Genomic DNA, 14758 nt, shown 5'->3' on the forward strand with positions numbered 1-14758 from the left:
CTTATTGTTTTTTGTTTGTTGGTCATGAACTCTATTCTTGGACGGTGTCCCTGAGCTCTTCAGCTCAAGACTAACACTTTATCACTTTGAGCTTCAGTGCCACTTCTGAGTACTTGTCTAGCTTGCACAAAACCTTGGGTTCAATTCCTCAGTACCACATTAAGGTGGCAATGGTGCTTTGGCTCAAGTGGTAGAGTGCTAGCCTTAAGCAAAATAAAGCTCAAGAACAGAGCTCAGGCTCTGAGTTCAAAGTCCAGGACTGGCAAAAAGAAAGATAAAAAAGAAAGCTTGATGGGCCGGGAGCTTTGCCTAGTGGTTGAGTGCTTGCCTAGCATGCACGAGGACCCAGGTTCGATTCCTCGGTACCACATACTTAGAAAAAGCCGGAAGTGGTGCTGAGGCTCAAGTGGTAGAGCTCTAGCCTTGAGAAAAAATCCAAGGACAGTGCTCAGGTCCTGGGCTCAAGCCCAGGACTGGCAAAAAAAAAAAAGGAAAGCTTGATCATGGTGATCACCAAGTTGTACTAACCTACGCTATTGAAACTGAAAAGAAATCAATGAAATTATGAAACTAGAAAAAAAAAGTATGCTTACTGAATCTCTCACTAATACTTTATTTTGTTCATAATGGGCTTATACTCAGCCTAGGGACTGTCCCTGAGTTCTTATGCTCAAAGCTAGCACTCTACCACATTGAGCCACAGTGGCACTTCCATCTTTCTAGTTGATTAGGGGTAAGAGTCTCAGGCTGTGGAAGACAGAGGTGGGACAGACATAATAATAGCACGCCATTTGTTCTAATCTTTTTTTTTTTTTTCCTAGTCCTGGGCTTGAGCTCAGGGACTAAGCACTGTCTTTGGACTTTCTCAAGGCTAGAGTTCTATCACTTGAGCCTCAGCACCACTTCTGGCTTTTTTTTTGTTTGTCATTCCTGGGGCTTGAACTCAGGGCCTGTCCTTGAGCCCTGCCTTGGACTTTCGCAAGGCTAGTGCTCTACCACTTGAGCCACAGTACCACTTCTGGATTTTTCTGTGTATGTGGTATCAGGAAATTAAGCATAGGGCTTCATGCGTACTAGGCAAGCACTGTACCACTAGGCCACGTTCCCAGCCCATTTGTTCTAAACTTACACAGATCCATCATAAGTACCTGTGGGCTTTTTCCTTTTTTTTGTTGGCTGTTCCAAAGGACTTGAATTTGTTCTCCCTCTCGCCCCCCCTTTTTTATTTTTACTTTTTATGTATTAGAAACAATTCTATTAGAAACTCACTCTTCATCTTTCCTTGACCAGAAATGTTTGCAGCGCAAGGAGATTCCTGTCCCCAAGGGCTTTCTGACTTCCTCCTTCTGGCGCTCCTGATGTCACTCTGTCACCTGTCATCACCATTAGGTTGCAGAGAGACAATAATAAAGCAACTGAAGACAGCTGTATTTGGAAGAAATCATGTCAGATTTAGAATTTTATATCTGTGCTATGTAACTAAGAGAAGAGGTTTGCATGGGTAACAAAATCTTGGCTGTATCTTAGCAGATTCACTAACTGCTGATGGTGTTCACATGATTGACGAAATAGAACTGGCTTTTCTTATTTTTGCAAAAGTTCTCAGAAGTGCTTTTCGAATTTGATCAAACTTTATCTCTATTATCTTTTTCTTGGTGTCTAGTATGTTTCAGAACGTTGGTGATACCTTAGCCATTTCTCTATGAGCTGGACTGGCCCACCATTTTCACACCTCTCCCATTACCTCACCTCTGTTCAAATTAATTCCCCAAACAAGACAGACCCTTAAGATCCTCTTTAAAGTATCATGTAAAGCTTGGCGCCACTGCCTCACACCTGTAATCTTAGCTACTCAGGAAGCTGATCTGAAGATAGTGGTTTAAAGCTAGCTTGGGCAGGAAAGTCTATAAGATTCTTACCTACAGTTAACTACCAGCCAAGCAGAAGTGGGGCTGTAGATCAAAGTGGTAGACTAGCCTTAAGTGAAAGAAGCTCAGGGACAATGCCCAGCCCGTGACTTGAAGCCTCACGACTGATCCTTCCATAAAAAGTATCATGTAATGAAGTCTGGGCGTTAGTAACTCACACCTGTAATTCTAGCTACTCAGGAGGCTGAGATGTAAGGATTACAGTTAAATCCAGCTGGGCAGGAAAGTCCATGAGACTTTTATCTCCAGTTAACCACTAAAAAGCCAGAGTAGAACTGTGGCCCAAGTGGTAGAACACTAGCCTTGAGCCTAAAAGCTAAGAAACAGTGCCCAGGCCTTGAGTTCAAGCCCCAGTACTGGCACAAAAAATGAAGTAAAACTAAATTAAATTTTAAAAGTATAATGTTTGAGACTAGTCATACAAATCTGGTCTAGCTTGTGAATTAATTCGAAGTGCATTAGAGGAGTTGGATGCCCATGTTAGTTCTGGAGACGTGGAACTATGGAGCAGTCTTTGTCCTCTGAATCTAGAATTTTGTCCCTGAAGGATATTAATATGTGCATCAAAGTAGGTGCTGTTGGGGTGGTACATATTTGTCATCCCATAACTCAGGAAGCTGGGACTGGAGGCTCTAGTATTAAAGGCCATCCTTGGCTACATTCCACACCAGCTTCGGAGACATAGCAAGACCCTGTCTTAAAAACTGAATAATGCCAAGAAACTCAAGGTAGCTGTGCTGTGGCCTGCAACACTATTTGTGAGCTGAGCATCCAAAACAAATGAGCTGGGTAAATAAAGATGCACAGGAAGAATTGGGAAGTGTTTTATGGTTTTCTTTTACTTGTTCTCAGTAATGAATGATGGTAAATTTGGCTAACACTACTACAGAATGCCAAAACTTTACTATTCAGAAAAAAATCGGGATGTGTTCTATGGAAAGAATGATGTCCCTTTATACTGCAGAGGCAATGATCCGAGATCTGTTCCTGTATCCTAAATGCCTTGTGGCTGGGGCAGGGGATATGAGTGACCTACAACAATTCATTTTGTGAACTGTGGAGTATTGTGTCAAAAATTAAGTAATAAAGGTTCATTGAAAAAAGTTTAAAAGTTTGCTGGTATGTATTGATTATGATTAGTTTCATGTACCATGATCTATGTTAGTTGTTAGAGCTGCGATAATATACAAGTCTTCTTTTTTGGACTAACCTTCACTTCTCTTGTTCCTTGTTGGGATTATCAATAACTGACTTTTGTCTAACAACAAATGTGAGATACTGGGGTGTACCTCTGTGATAGAGGCATGGTGATCCCTGAGTTTGATCCCCAGTACTCTCAATCCTGAAAAAAAGTAAAAGCAGGCTGGAAGCTTGGCCTAGTGGTAGAGTGCTTGCCTAGCATGCACGAAGACCCGGTTCAATTCCTCAGTACCACATACATAGAAAAAAGCTGGAAGTGGTGGGGCCAGGAGTTTGGCCTGGTGGTTAAAGTGCTTGCCTAGTATGCATGAAGACCCGGGTTCGATTCCTCGGTACCACATACATAGAAAAAAAAAGAAAGCCAGAAGTGGTGCTGAGGCTCAAGTGGTAGAGCTCTAGCCTTGAAAAAGTTCAAGGACAGTGCTCATGCCCTGAGCTCAAGCCCAGGACTGGCAATAAAAGCAATTAAAGTCTGTCAGGATAAATGGAGCAGACATGGGACCTGTCAGGAGACCTGGGTTCCATTCACTTTTCATCTGTATGGCCTGGGTAGGCCATTTACCCTTTCTGAACCTCAATATTCCCACCTGCAGCTTTCAAATGGAGGTATCCTCTTGCTCCAGAGCTTTATGGGGGAGCTCACTGAAGTGAGTGCATCCTCAAGATCAGTTGTGGTTTGTATTTTTTTTGTTTTTGTTTTGCCAGTCCTGGGGCTTGAACTCAGGGCCTGAGCACTGTCCTTGGACTTTCTCAAGGCTAGAGCTCCATCACTTGAGCCACAGCACCACTTCTGGCTTTTTTCTATGTATGTGGAATCAAACTGGGGTCTTTGTGCATGCTAGGCAAGCACTCTACCACTAGGCCAAACTCCCGGCCCTGTGGTTTGCATTTCTATTTACCAGAGCCTAACTTGGCATCATTTTCCATATATCATAGCAGGGAGCAGAATCAGTGATTTCAGGACAGAAGGGTATTCAGCAGATGGAGGCTTTGTGAACATTTCATAAAAGTTTCCTTCTAGATTCTAGTGCCTTCTATCAGAAAAATAACCTGTAAGCTGAAAATCCATGGTGAATTGTGCCTACCTGAGTCATAGAGCTCACCTTGTGCACAACCATTGAACTCTGGAATCCTGCCATGTGCTGGTGACTCATGCCTGTAAGCTAGCTACTCAGGAGGCTAAGATCTGAGAATTATGGTTCAATGCTAGTCTAGTCAGGAGAGTGATCTACAATGAACCCCCAGAAAACCTAAAGTGACACTGTGGCTCAAAAGTGGTAGAACACTAGGCTTGAGCATAAAGCCCAGTGACAAGGAGGGGCTGGGAGTGTCGCTTAGTGGTAAAGTACTTACCTAGCATGCATGAAGCCCTGGGTTCCATTCCTTAGAACCACATACACAGAAAAAGCCAGAAGTGGCGCTGTGGCTCAAGTGTTAGAGTGCTAGGCTTGTGCAAAAGAAGCTCAGGGACAGCCCTGAGTTCAATCCCTAAGTGCTGGGAAGGGGGGGGGACAGTGACAGGACCTAGGTCCCAGGCCTTGAGTTCAAGCCCCAGAAACAGCACAAAAAATAAAAAGGTGATAGTAAGCATAGCGTACATGGCTGTAATCTCAGTATTTAGAAGAGAGTATCATGAGATTAAGACCAATTTCGGCAATATAGCAAATTCCAGGCCAGTTTTGACTATATAATGTTTTTTTGTGTTGTTGTTGGTGATGGATTTTTTTGTTTGTGCTTTTCCAGTGCACGAGCTTGAACTCGGGACCTGAGCACTGTCCTTGGATTTTCTCGAGGCTAGAGCACTACCATTTGAGCCTCAGTACCACTTCCGGCTTTTTTCTATGTATGTGGTATTGAGGAATCAAGCCCAGGTTTTCATGCACGCTAGACCAAACTCCCAGCCCATAATGAGGCTTTTGTCTTACAGAAAAAGGAAATAAAAAATGAACATGAATCGGGTGATAAGCACCTGAGGAGACAGTATTATTTGAGACTAGAAGTGTGAGGTTGATACCTGGGCAACGTAAGACCTCATATATTTCTATTACTGCTGGGGTTTTATCTTTTCGTTTCTGACCATTGTGGGGCTTCAGTTGGAGCCTGGGTGCTGTCCCTGAGCTCTTCTTGCTCAAGGCTAGTGCTCTAACCACTTTTAGTTTTCTGATAGTTAATTGGAGATAAGAGTCTCATGGATTTTGAACTGCCATCCTCTGATCTCAACCTCGTGAGTAACTAGGATCCCAGGCTCGAGCCACCGGGGTCAGCCTGCTGCTGGTTTTTGTGTTTTCATATTTTGTGTTTTCTGTCAGTCTTTCCCCAAACTGGACTCAAACTTCCAATCCTTCTTCCTTACCCTCCTGAATGCTAGAATTGTAGGAGTGTGCTACCACACCTGCTTTTGTCGTTTTTCACTTTTAATTTTGACTTCTCCAGTATTTTAATCATCTTCCTCTAGATGTGGTGAGCACTCTTGCATTTGTTATTTGATGCAGGTATTCCTAATGGATTCTCAGAGGTAAACCAAGAAAGAAGAGCACTGGACAGCTAGGTTTTTGATACCCACTGATAGTGTTGCCTCTGAGATTGTGATCACCAGCAGGTAGGCGGGGTGCTATGGGTGGTGGCATCAAATTCCGGCCCAAACAATGCTAAGGGCTTTATTTACTTTTCAACTCAAGTACTCACTTGTCCACTTGCTTCCTGTCCAGCTTGACCTCATTTTTTCTGGAAGAATGTCCACATTCTTGTTATATTATTGTCCTTAAAATTTTCCAATAGCATAGAAGTCTGCACATCCATTACATAGAAGAATGGGGTTGCTATGGGTATTTACCACTGGGTTTTGAGAGCTTTCCTCTCCTCAAGCTTCCTCTGATGATAATAGTGGCTTTACAATTTTTTTTTTTTTGCCAAAAAAGCACTTTAAACCCAGAGCTTCCTACAGGTCCACATGTCTCCATTCCCTTTCCTTCTTTCTCACCTAATGAATTTCTGATAGCTACTCTGCTGTGTACCAGAAAGCAAGTGAGAGCTGTGGGCTTGTTGCTATGTGATACACTTTGCAAAAGTGCTGAATACGAACTGAGGGAAAGGGAAGGCATAAAAAAAAAGCACTACACTCATCATCTGACTTAAGAAATGGTGATCATGGTACACGCCTTAATAATAATAAAATTATATTTTTAAAAATTCCATAAAAACTGCCAAATAAAACAGTCTATCAGGCCTAGTGGTAGAGTGCTTGCCTAGCATGCACAAAGACCCAGGTTCAATTCCTTGGTACTGTATACACAGAAAAAGCTGGAAGTGGCAATGTGGTTCAAGTGGTAGAGCTCTCGCCTTGAGAAAGCCCTAGGGCAGTGCGCAGGCCCTGTGTTTGAGCTCCAGGACTGGGGGAAAAAAAAAAAGGAGTCTATCCTCCAATGTACAGCCAGCCCCCATTATTAAAAATACCAGTGTAGCAGGGCCAAACACATGTTTTATTACTGTTTTTAGACAGGACTTTATAGCCTAGACTGCCCTCAAGAAAGTAAGATCTTCCTTGCTTTGCCTCAGGCATATACTATTTTGTTCATCTGCTTCGCTTTGCTTTTATTTTACTTTGGTTTGTGCCAGTACTAGGGCCTAATCTTAGGGCCTGAGCATTGTACCATGCATAGCTTTTTCCCTCAAGGCTAGCACTCTACCACTTTTGCCACAGATCTACTTCCAGCTTTTTGTTAACTGGAGATAAGATTCTCACAAATTTTCTTGCTTGGTCTGGCTTTAGACTGGGATCTTTTTGATCATGGGGCTTGAACTAGGCACTGTCCCTGAGCTCTTCAGCTCAAGGTAGCATTCTACTCCTTGAGCCACAGCACCTCTTCCAGTTTTCTGGTGGTTAATTGGAGATAACAGTCTTGTGGGCTTTGCTGCCATGGCTGGCTTTGAACTGTGATCCTCAGATCTCAGCCTCTTTAGTAGCTAGGGTTGCAGGTATGAACTATGGGTACCCAGCCTGAAATATCTTTAGAATGAAAATTCAGCTACAGGGGCCGGGAGTTTGGCCTAGTGGTAGAGTGCTTGCCTAGCATGCACAAAGACCCAGGTTCGATTCCTTGGTACCACATACATACAAAAAAGCTGGAAGTGGTGCTGAGGCTCAAGTGGTAGAGCTCTAGCCTTGAGAAAGTCCAAGGACAGTGCTCAGGCCCTGAGCTCAAGCCCAGAACTGGCAAAAAAAGAAAAAAGAAAAAGAAAATTCAGCTATATTAAGTATGTAGTTTTGTGATATTAACCACATTTACAGTATGATATATCCATAGTGATCCCAACCTTTCTGTCTCTTTCTTTTCTTCCTTCCTTCCTTCCTATCTTTTTCCTTGGGGGTGGGGAGCTGAACTCCAACTCAGCTTTGCTTATTGGCTGTCGCTCTACCAAATGAGTCACACCTCCACACCTCCAACCCCTGGTAACCACTGTTCTTTCTTTCTTTCGTCAGGGTGATATATAGAGGGATTACTCTTACATTCATGAGGTAATGAGTATACTATTTCTTGAACATAGTTACTGCTTCCCATGTTTTTCTCTCTTTCCCTCCTCTTCCCCTGGAACCACTTTTCTTATCTCTATGGGTATGACAATTGTAGGGATCTCATAATCTCATACAAATATATAAACAGGACCATATTTGTTCTATATCTTTTTTTTTCTGCCAGTCTTAGACCTTGAACTCAGGGCTTGAGAACACTCATTGGGCTTTCTCAAGGCTAGAGCTCTACCATTTGAGCCACAGCACCACTTCTGGCTTTTTCTATGTATGTGATACTGAGGAGTCAAACCCAGGTCTTTGTGCATGCTAGCCAAGCACTCTACCACTAGGCCAAACTCCTGGCCCTTGTGTCTGTTTTATTTGACATCGAGTCACTGTATTAGGAACTAATGTCTGCCAGAGCTGAAACTGCAGAATGTCATCTGGGAAGAGTCAACCTGCCAGCATGAATTTTCTCTTTATAGGGTGAGAAAATAATGCAGTGCTTGCTTTTGACCTTGGCAGGGGGTGTGGTTTGAGGCTGGAGAGACTCTCCCAGGGAAAGTGGACAAGTAGCTAGAACAGGTAAAAATGTCATTGCAACTACTTGATCACTGAGCAATTTAAGGAACTGAGAGCACCTTACATGCCTAAGCCTGGGGTGCATATCATGCCTTCAGAGGGCTGTTAGAATTCTGTCCTACCAGCTGTTCCTCAGGCCAGGAGAGACAGGACCCAGAACACAGAGCTGACTTACAGAGCCACCATAAACTAAACGTCATGTGCTTTCCTCTCCTCCCCATTCCCAATTTCTCTTAGAAGACAAAAGTTATTATCTGCTTTTCCCTCTCCCACACCTAGTAGAGGGAGAGGCATGTGCTGGAGCTGGTGGGAGGGAGTGTGGCAGATAATAGAACACATGAAAAATGGCTTTTTAATGTCTTATTTTTGTTGCCAAATGTAGAATGGGATGGGTGAATGAGTGGGAGCCTGAGAGGGCTGGGATAGTGTTTCTTGGTCATGTTTCAGATCAGACAAGGGTCAACAAATAAGATTTTAGTTTCTGCATCAAAACAGGGCTCTCTTTAGGGTTCCAATTTGTTTTTGCATCTAGCAGAAGTAATACCCCCCCCTTCCCATTTAACCAAGGGACCAGGGTGACTGAAAAGAAAAAACCCTTGGTGTGAGCCCCATTTCTTTGCTGGAGCAGAATGACTTGGAAATTTTAGAGAGCTATGGTGATGTTAGCCATTTTTGTTCCCGGGGCGAGATTTCTGAGTTTTAAAAAATTTGCTGCTACTAACCTAGAAGAGGCCAGGGATGCCATCAGCTGTTTCCAGAAATTTCCACCCCAGGGGGGGATCAGTCACTCTGCCTTGTGTGCTCTGAAGAAACATTCTTTCTCTGCAGGAAATGTTTCCCAGCGCCTACATCTTTTTTCTCTCCCGGATTCTGTCAGGCTGCTTCTGGGGTGTGGCCACTTTTTTTTTTCTCTCCACTCCAGTGGGAAAGAAAGGAATAGGGGAATTTTCCCTCACTGTCATGGCTACTTCCAGGGCAGCTTAGAAACCAGATTGCAGATCCCAGGGCCAGCAGAAGCAGCCAAACAGCAGAGAACCATTGCTAGCTCAGGTCTGGGCCTGGGCCCAAGTTCTGGTGCAATGGCCAGTGCTTTTATGTTTATTTAAAGAGCAGGACTGCTTGGTAACCAGGAGGCCAAGGCCTTCCTGAGCTACAGAACCCCAATCTGCCTGACTGCACAGGAATGAGCTGGGTATTATTCCCAATGGCTGTGACCCAGTTCTCCTCAAAATGGGGGAGAAGAGGGGGGAACAAATTTTAAAAGATAAGGCTGGGCTGGGCATTGTGGTTCATGCCTATAGTCCTAGCTACTCAGGAGGCTGAGAACTGAGGATCGAGGTTCAAAGCCAGCACAGGCACTAAAGAAGGGGAGACTCTTATCTTCCATTAATCACTAAAAAACAGGAATTGGGGCTGTGGCTCCAGGGTCAGGTGGTAGCATTTTGAGCTAAAGAGCTCAAGGACAGGGCCCAGGCCCAGAGTTCAAACCCCGATAGATAAATAAATAAATAAAATTAAGCCTGTAAGGAACAGAAAATTACAGGGAACTCGTTTTTCTCATCTCACAACCTTAGCATCCACCAGGCACCAGTGGCTCACACCTATAATCCCAGATGTTCTTCAGGAAGTTGAAATATGAGGATTGCAGTTTGATGCTAGCCTAGGCAGGCAAGTCTATGAGCCTTATCTCCTATCTCCAATTAACCACTCCCTAAAAAGCTGAAGTCAGAGGTAGAGCACTAGCCTTGTGTGAAAAGCTAAGGGACAGGGCTCAGGGAGTCCCAGTATTGGCACGAAAGCCAAAACAACAACAAAATTCCAGTATATACCTGTATCATTGTGCCTACCTTTCTACTAGAAAGCAGTATTTCTAATTGTTTAGGTTCAGCTCCTAGCTTTTCTGATGGCTGCCTGTCTGACTTGGGATGCGAGGCCTAGCTTCTATATGAAGGATGCACATTTAGAAAATGGGGAAATCTTATCCAAGGACTAAGAAACGGTCACCTATGAAATGCCTAGTGTGCCTGGTGCATAGACAAGTGCGATTCATTGTGGGAAAGCAACCTTCACGTCTCACTTATCCATTAGGTCTGATGCTCCCTCCCCCCCCCACTCCCACTGGAGACCAGTGACAAAGCTTTTGATGTGAGAATAAAAGAAAGGGTTACTTCTACCAATCCTGAAATGACTGCCTATGCCTCAAATTGGTTGCTTTTTCTCCGCCCCTCCCCCCACTTCCAGATCCGGATTCGACCTTTCTCTTCCCACTGTCTGGGACACAATGCCTCGCTTGACTCCAGCCCCCACCTCCGTCGGGCTCCTGCTGGACGAGGCAGCAGGAAAGGCAGCTTTCGGTGATCTCACCCGGGCCACCGGGCGTTTTTTCCGGCCGGCCTGGGCGTGCTGCATCCCCAGCCAGCCTGCAGCCCCCGCCGCACCCGCCCTTCGCCGCAGTCCTGGAAGGGTTCCCGAGGGCGGAGGGGGGGTGCGGCGCGCATTCTCCGCAGGGCGGGCCGGCTGGGGCCGGATTGGAGCGCCGGGGCTGCGGCGCGGGTGGGGCCCGCCCAGGGGGGAGGCCCAGCCATTGCGCCATCGCTCCCACCCCCTTGCGCGCTCCCTATTTCCTCACTCAGCCGCCGCCCTCGGTCGCCTTCGCCTCTCCCTGCACCCCTCCACCCCCTACCCGTCACTTCGGCTCCTTCCGGCCACGCTCGGCCCTTTCCGGACCGCGGTCAGACGACGAGTCCTCGGGAGCTCCGCCCCCTTCGCTCCTCTGGCGCTGCCCCCCCCTCGCCTGGCTCTCGGACGCGTCCCTCAGGGTCGCGCGCGCACGCCGCGGGGGCGCGCAGGGACGTCTATAAAAGAGGCGGGGCGCGCGCGCCGCCGCCACTACCCGCTGCGGAGCGAACCGTGTGGAGCGGAGGCCGCGGCCGCACACCGATCTCTCAGCACTCGTCAGCCCGGCGCGCCCACGCCCTTCATCCCCCCCTCACAGGAAGCGGTGAGCAGGGCCGGGGTGGGAAGGCGAGCTCGGGGCGGCTGCGGGGCTCAGGGCTGCCCACCCAGGAGCGGGGCGGGGCCGGAGCGCGGACAGGTGAGCCGGGCGGGCCTCCCCGCCGACGGGATGACGGGCGACTGGGGAAAACCTGCCGCCATCGCCTCTGTGGGGCGCTTGGGCTGCGGGCGACTCCGGGGCCGAGTCCCGGCTCCAGAATGTCACCGACGTGGGGCGGGGGCCAGGCCCGCCGGGTCCCTCCCCGCCGGCCACCCGGGCCGCGGCGGCCCCGCCCTGCTCCCCGGGGCCGCGGCAGGTGGGTGGGGGGCTCCTGGCCGCACCCCTCCCTGAAGAGCGCCCCCGCGGCGCTCCCGGCCCTTTCCCGGGGTGGGGAGCGACCTCTGCCGCCCGTGCTCCTGAGCCCGGGCGTGCAACGCCCGACGCCCCTTGCAGGAGGAAGAGCCCAGGTCCTGGAGCAGAGGGATCCCTGGCCGACCTGAATACCCTCCTGGATGGCGGCTTCGGCCTTCTCTGTAGCCGCAGAAAGGGCTGGAATGGGCCGCCTCCTTTAATTTCCCTGTAATAAACACCCCCGCCCCTCCAGTTGTGGTCTGCTTAGAAGCAGTCAGTAGATGGGCGCTTGCTTCGTGCGAGATCCAAATCAAATCACTTAATGGGGTTTACAGTAATTTTTTTTTGCGTGTATGTAAATCTGGATCTTTTAAGTCCAAGGCAAGTATATTATTTGTCAATTCTTCAGTCATGTCAGTGTGGAATGATAGAGCAGTCTTTTGTTTGCAAGCTGCCCCGGCGATGTGGATTATGCTTCTCAATTGAAAATTGTTTTGATAGTCTCAGGTTCCGAAATAAAATACGTTTTAAATAAAGAATTTGGTAAGGTTAACGTATTTTAAATGAAAGACAATAGCCCAGAAAGCTAGGGTGAAATGATTCTGGAACGGTTACCACACCATGTCAGATCTTTTCGTGCTGTTCTTATTTTTATTACTATTTATTTTGTTATTTATTATTTTGTTGTTGCTTATTTTGAGGAAAGATCTCTCTCTGGAATGCAGGCTGGCCTCGAACTTGAGATCATCCTGCTTCAGCCTTCTGCTCCTAAGCCATCAGGGTTTGTTTTTTTTTTTTTAATTTCATAATATAGATTCTGAAATATTTAAGTCTTTTGTCCTCTTTTTATGATATTTTAGAATAAATTTAACCATTATGGCAGTCGTGCAAGAATAGAGAGACGAATGAAGTATTTTCATAACGTGTTGAGAAATTGCGTCGTCATAGCAATTGGACTTAAATGAAACAGAATGTATCAAAGATGGAAGGGTGGGGGTGTCTTGCAGCCAAGAAACAAAATCTTAAGAATAGCAGCAGGAACAGTCAGCTACTGTAGGAAGCAGTGAGCCACTGTTCCCCCTCCTCAACTAGTCATTTATTTACTGTCCATCACATTGCAGCTAATGGCTTACATTTTAAAAGATCAAATTGAAGTCCAAGTTTAAAAAATATACAGCTATGGGTCATAGAAATGTGCTGCAGCAAGGCCTCTGAGGGAAATTACAATAAGCCTTTTTCAGTAACTGGGCCATTATTACTCAAAGGGACCCTCAAAGTATGTTAACTGATATCCAGGGACCTAGATGGAGGGAAAGGAGGATTTGCCCTGCACCAGACAACTACGTTACAGTTCTTTTATTAAACCATCAACCTAATTTATTCCCTAGTTGCTTTTTGCCTTTCACCATCTTCCCTACTTTTATGCTGGTACTGGGGCTTGAACTCAGGGAGAGCTTGAGCATTGTCTTTGGGCTTTCTCAAGGCTAGCGCCTTGCCATTTGAGCCACACCACCAAGTCTGACTTTTCTTAATGTATGTGGTACTGAGGAATTGAACCCAGGTTTTCCTGTGTGCTAGGCAAGCACTGTACCACTAGGCCAAACTCCTGGCCCCATGATCAGTTTTTTCTTAGCTGTTGGCGCTATACCAGCCTCACACTCCTTGACTCAAGTGACCTTCCTGCCCCAGTTTCCCATATAGCTGGGATTACATGCAGGAGCTCCTGAACCCAGCTCCTCCCTCTTCTCCCTCCCTTTGTGTGCTAGCCCTGGAGCTTGAGCTCAGGGCCTGAACACTGTCCTTGAGCCTTTGTGCTCAAGGCTAGCACTCTACCTATCACTTGCCACAGCTCTACTTCCATTTTTTTGGAAATGAAAGTCTCATGGACTTTTCTGCCCAGGCTGGCTTTGAACTATAATCCTCAGCTCTCAGCCTCCTGAACAGCTAGGATTACAAGTCCTGGGCCTTGAACTCAGGGCCTAAGCACTGTCCTTGGGCTTTCTCAAGTCTAGAGCTCTACCACTTGAGCCACAGCACCACTTCCAGCTTTTTTTTTTTTTTTCTATGTATGTGGTACCAAGGAATCAAACCCAGTCTTCATGCATGCTAGGCAAGCTTTCCACCACTGGGCCAAACTCCAGCCCCTCCATCTGCTCTTGATATGATTTTGGTCTTGGCAGCAGCTTTGTAGTAATCTGGTAATTGGAGAAATCCAATGTCACTGGCTCCCTTGTAAGCCTATTAAGTGAGCTGATGAACAGGTTTAAGTATATCTTTTTATTAGAGTTTTCTCTACTTTTCATCATCTCGAAAGGTGTGACTGATGTGGATCCTATGAATCCAGAGGGCGGAGGGCGGAGGTTAGCATGTCTTTGTAAAAATCCTCCACAGTAACGTGTCTGAATCTGCTGCAGCCCCTCAGCTATGGCCTTCCAGAAGAATTCGGTGCCCTTGTTGCAAATGCTGACTCCAGGAATGCGGAGGAGGGCTGCATGGCTGATCACTGGGGACCAGTTGGTTGGAACAGCTGTGCCCTGAGCCAGTGCTCCTCTCCCATCTCTTTTGCATGGTCCTCTTAAACCAGTTTTGAACAGGAAATAGTAATAGTAAAGCAAGTGTGCCAATCAAGTAAGCCTAAGTTGCATTTTTCTTTGTAGCTTGATTTTGTTCTTGTAGATAATTTCAGGAAATAATTCGTTTATTACTGAATGGAAGGGGATTTAGGATTGCCATACCTCTAGAAATCTCAACTGACTTATCAGAGCATGGATAGAAAGGGCATGTTTAGACTAAAAAGCATATTCATAGGAAAAAACAAAGGGCCACATTGATTAAGATTCTTCGTACTCATAACCTGACTTGAGGAATTGAAACCCCTTTTTATAACTGCTTAAAATGAAGTTAAAAAAAAATAAAGTAAAAGGCTCCCGGCCTTTTTATTTATAGCCTAGTAGTAGAGTGCTTGCATGTACAAAGCCCTGGGTTCGATTCCTCCGTACCACATACACAGAAAAAGCCGGGAATGGTGCTGTGACTCAAGTACTAGGACAGTGCTTAGGCCTGAGTTCAAGCCCCAGAACTGGCAAAAAAATAAAAAAGTGAAAAATAAAAATAAAAGGTATATTCATATTAACAGTTAGCCACTTGGGGAAATTGAAGCCCCAAAGAGGATGTGACTTGGCCATATCAGGA

At 46.2% G+C, this 14758-nt stretch overlaps 2 protein-coding genes and 1 long non-coding RNA gene across 5 annotated transcripts in view; 2 read left to right on the plus strand and 1 right to left on the minus strand.

Moving 5' to 3' along the window:
• Gle1 (GLE1 RNA export mediator) overlaps nt 1–1598 on the plus strand; it is a 33800-nt gene extending 32202 nt beyond the window's left edge. The window contains exon 16 of the mRNA XM_090330786.1: nt 1291–1598. Coding sequence (XP_090186912.1) covers nt 1291–1359 — 69 coding nt within the window. The 3' untranslated portion in view covers nt 1360–1598. The remainder of the gene's footprint in view (nt 1–1290) is intronic.
• LOC150066021 (uncharacterized) overlaps nt 1–14758 on the minus strand; it is a 44092-nt gene that overhangs the window by 20673 nt on the left and 8661 nt on the right. For both annotated transcript variants that reach the window (XR_016535003.1, XR_016535002.1), the window contains exon 3: nt 1270–1373. This is a non-coding gene — a long non-coding RNA (uncharacterized LOC150066021). The remainder of the gene's footprint in view (nt 1–1269; nt 1374–14758) is intronic.
• Nucleotides 11098–14758, plus strand: part of Sptan1 (spectrin alpha, non-erythrocytic 1) — a 67544-nt gene continuing 63883 nt past the window's right edge. Inside the window, exon 1 of one of the 2 annotated variants that reach the window (XM_090330787.1) lies at nt 11098–11221. The gene's annotated coding sequence lies outside the window, so the exon portion shown is untranslated. The remainder of the gene's footprint in view (nt 11222–14758) is intronic. The other variant, XM_090330788.1, reaches the window with a different exon arrangement.

The sequence above is a fragment of the Megascapheus bottae genome, chromosome 3 (assembly GCF_031878675.1).
Source record: "Megascapheus bottae isolate mThoBot1 chromosome 3, mThoBot2.hap1, whole genome shotgun sequence".
Taxonomy (NCBI): domain Eukaryota; kingdom Metazoa; phylum Chordata; class Mammalia; order Rodentia; family Geomyidae; genus Megascapheus; species Megascapheus bottae.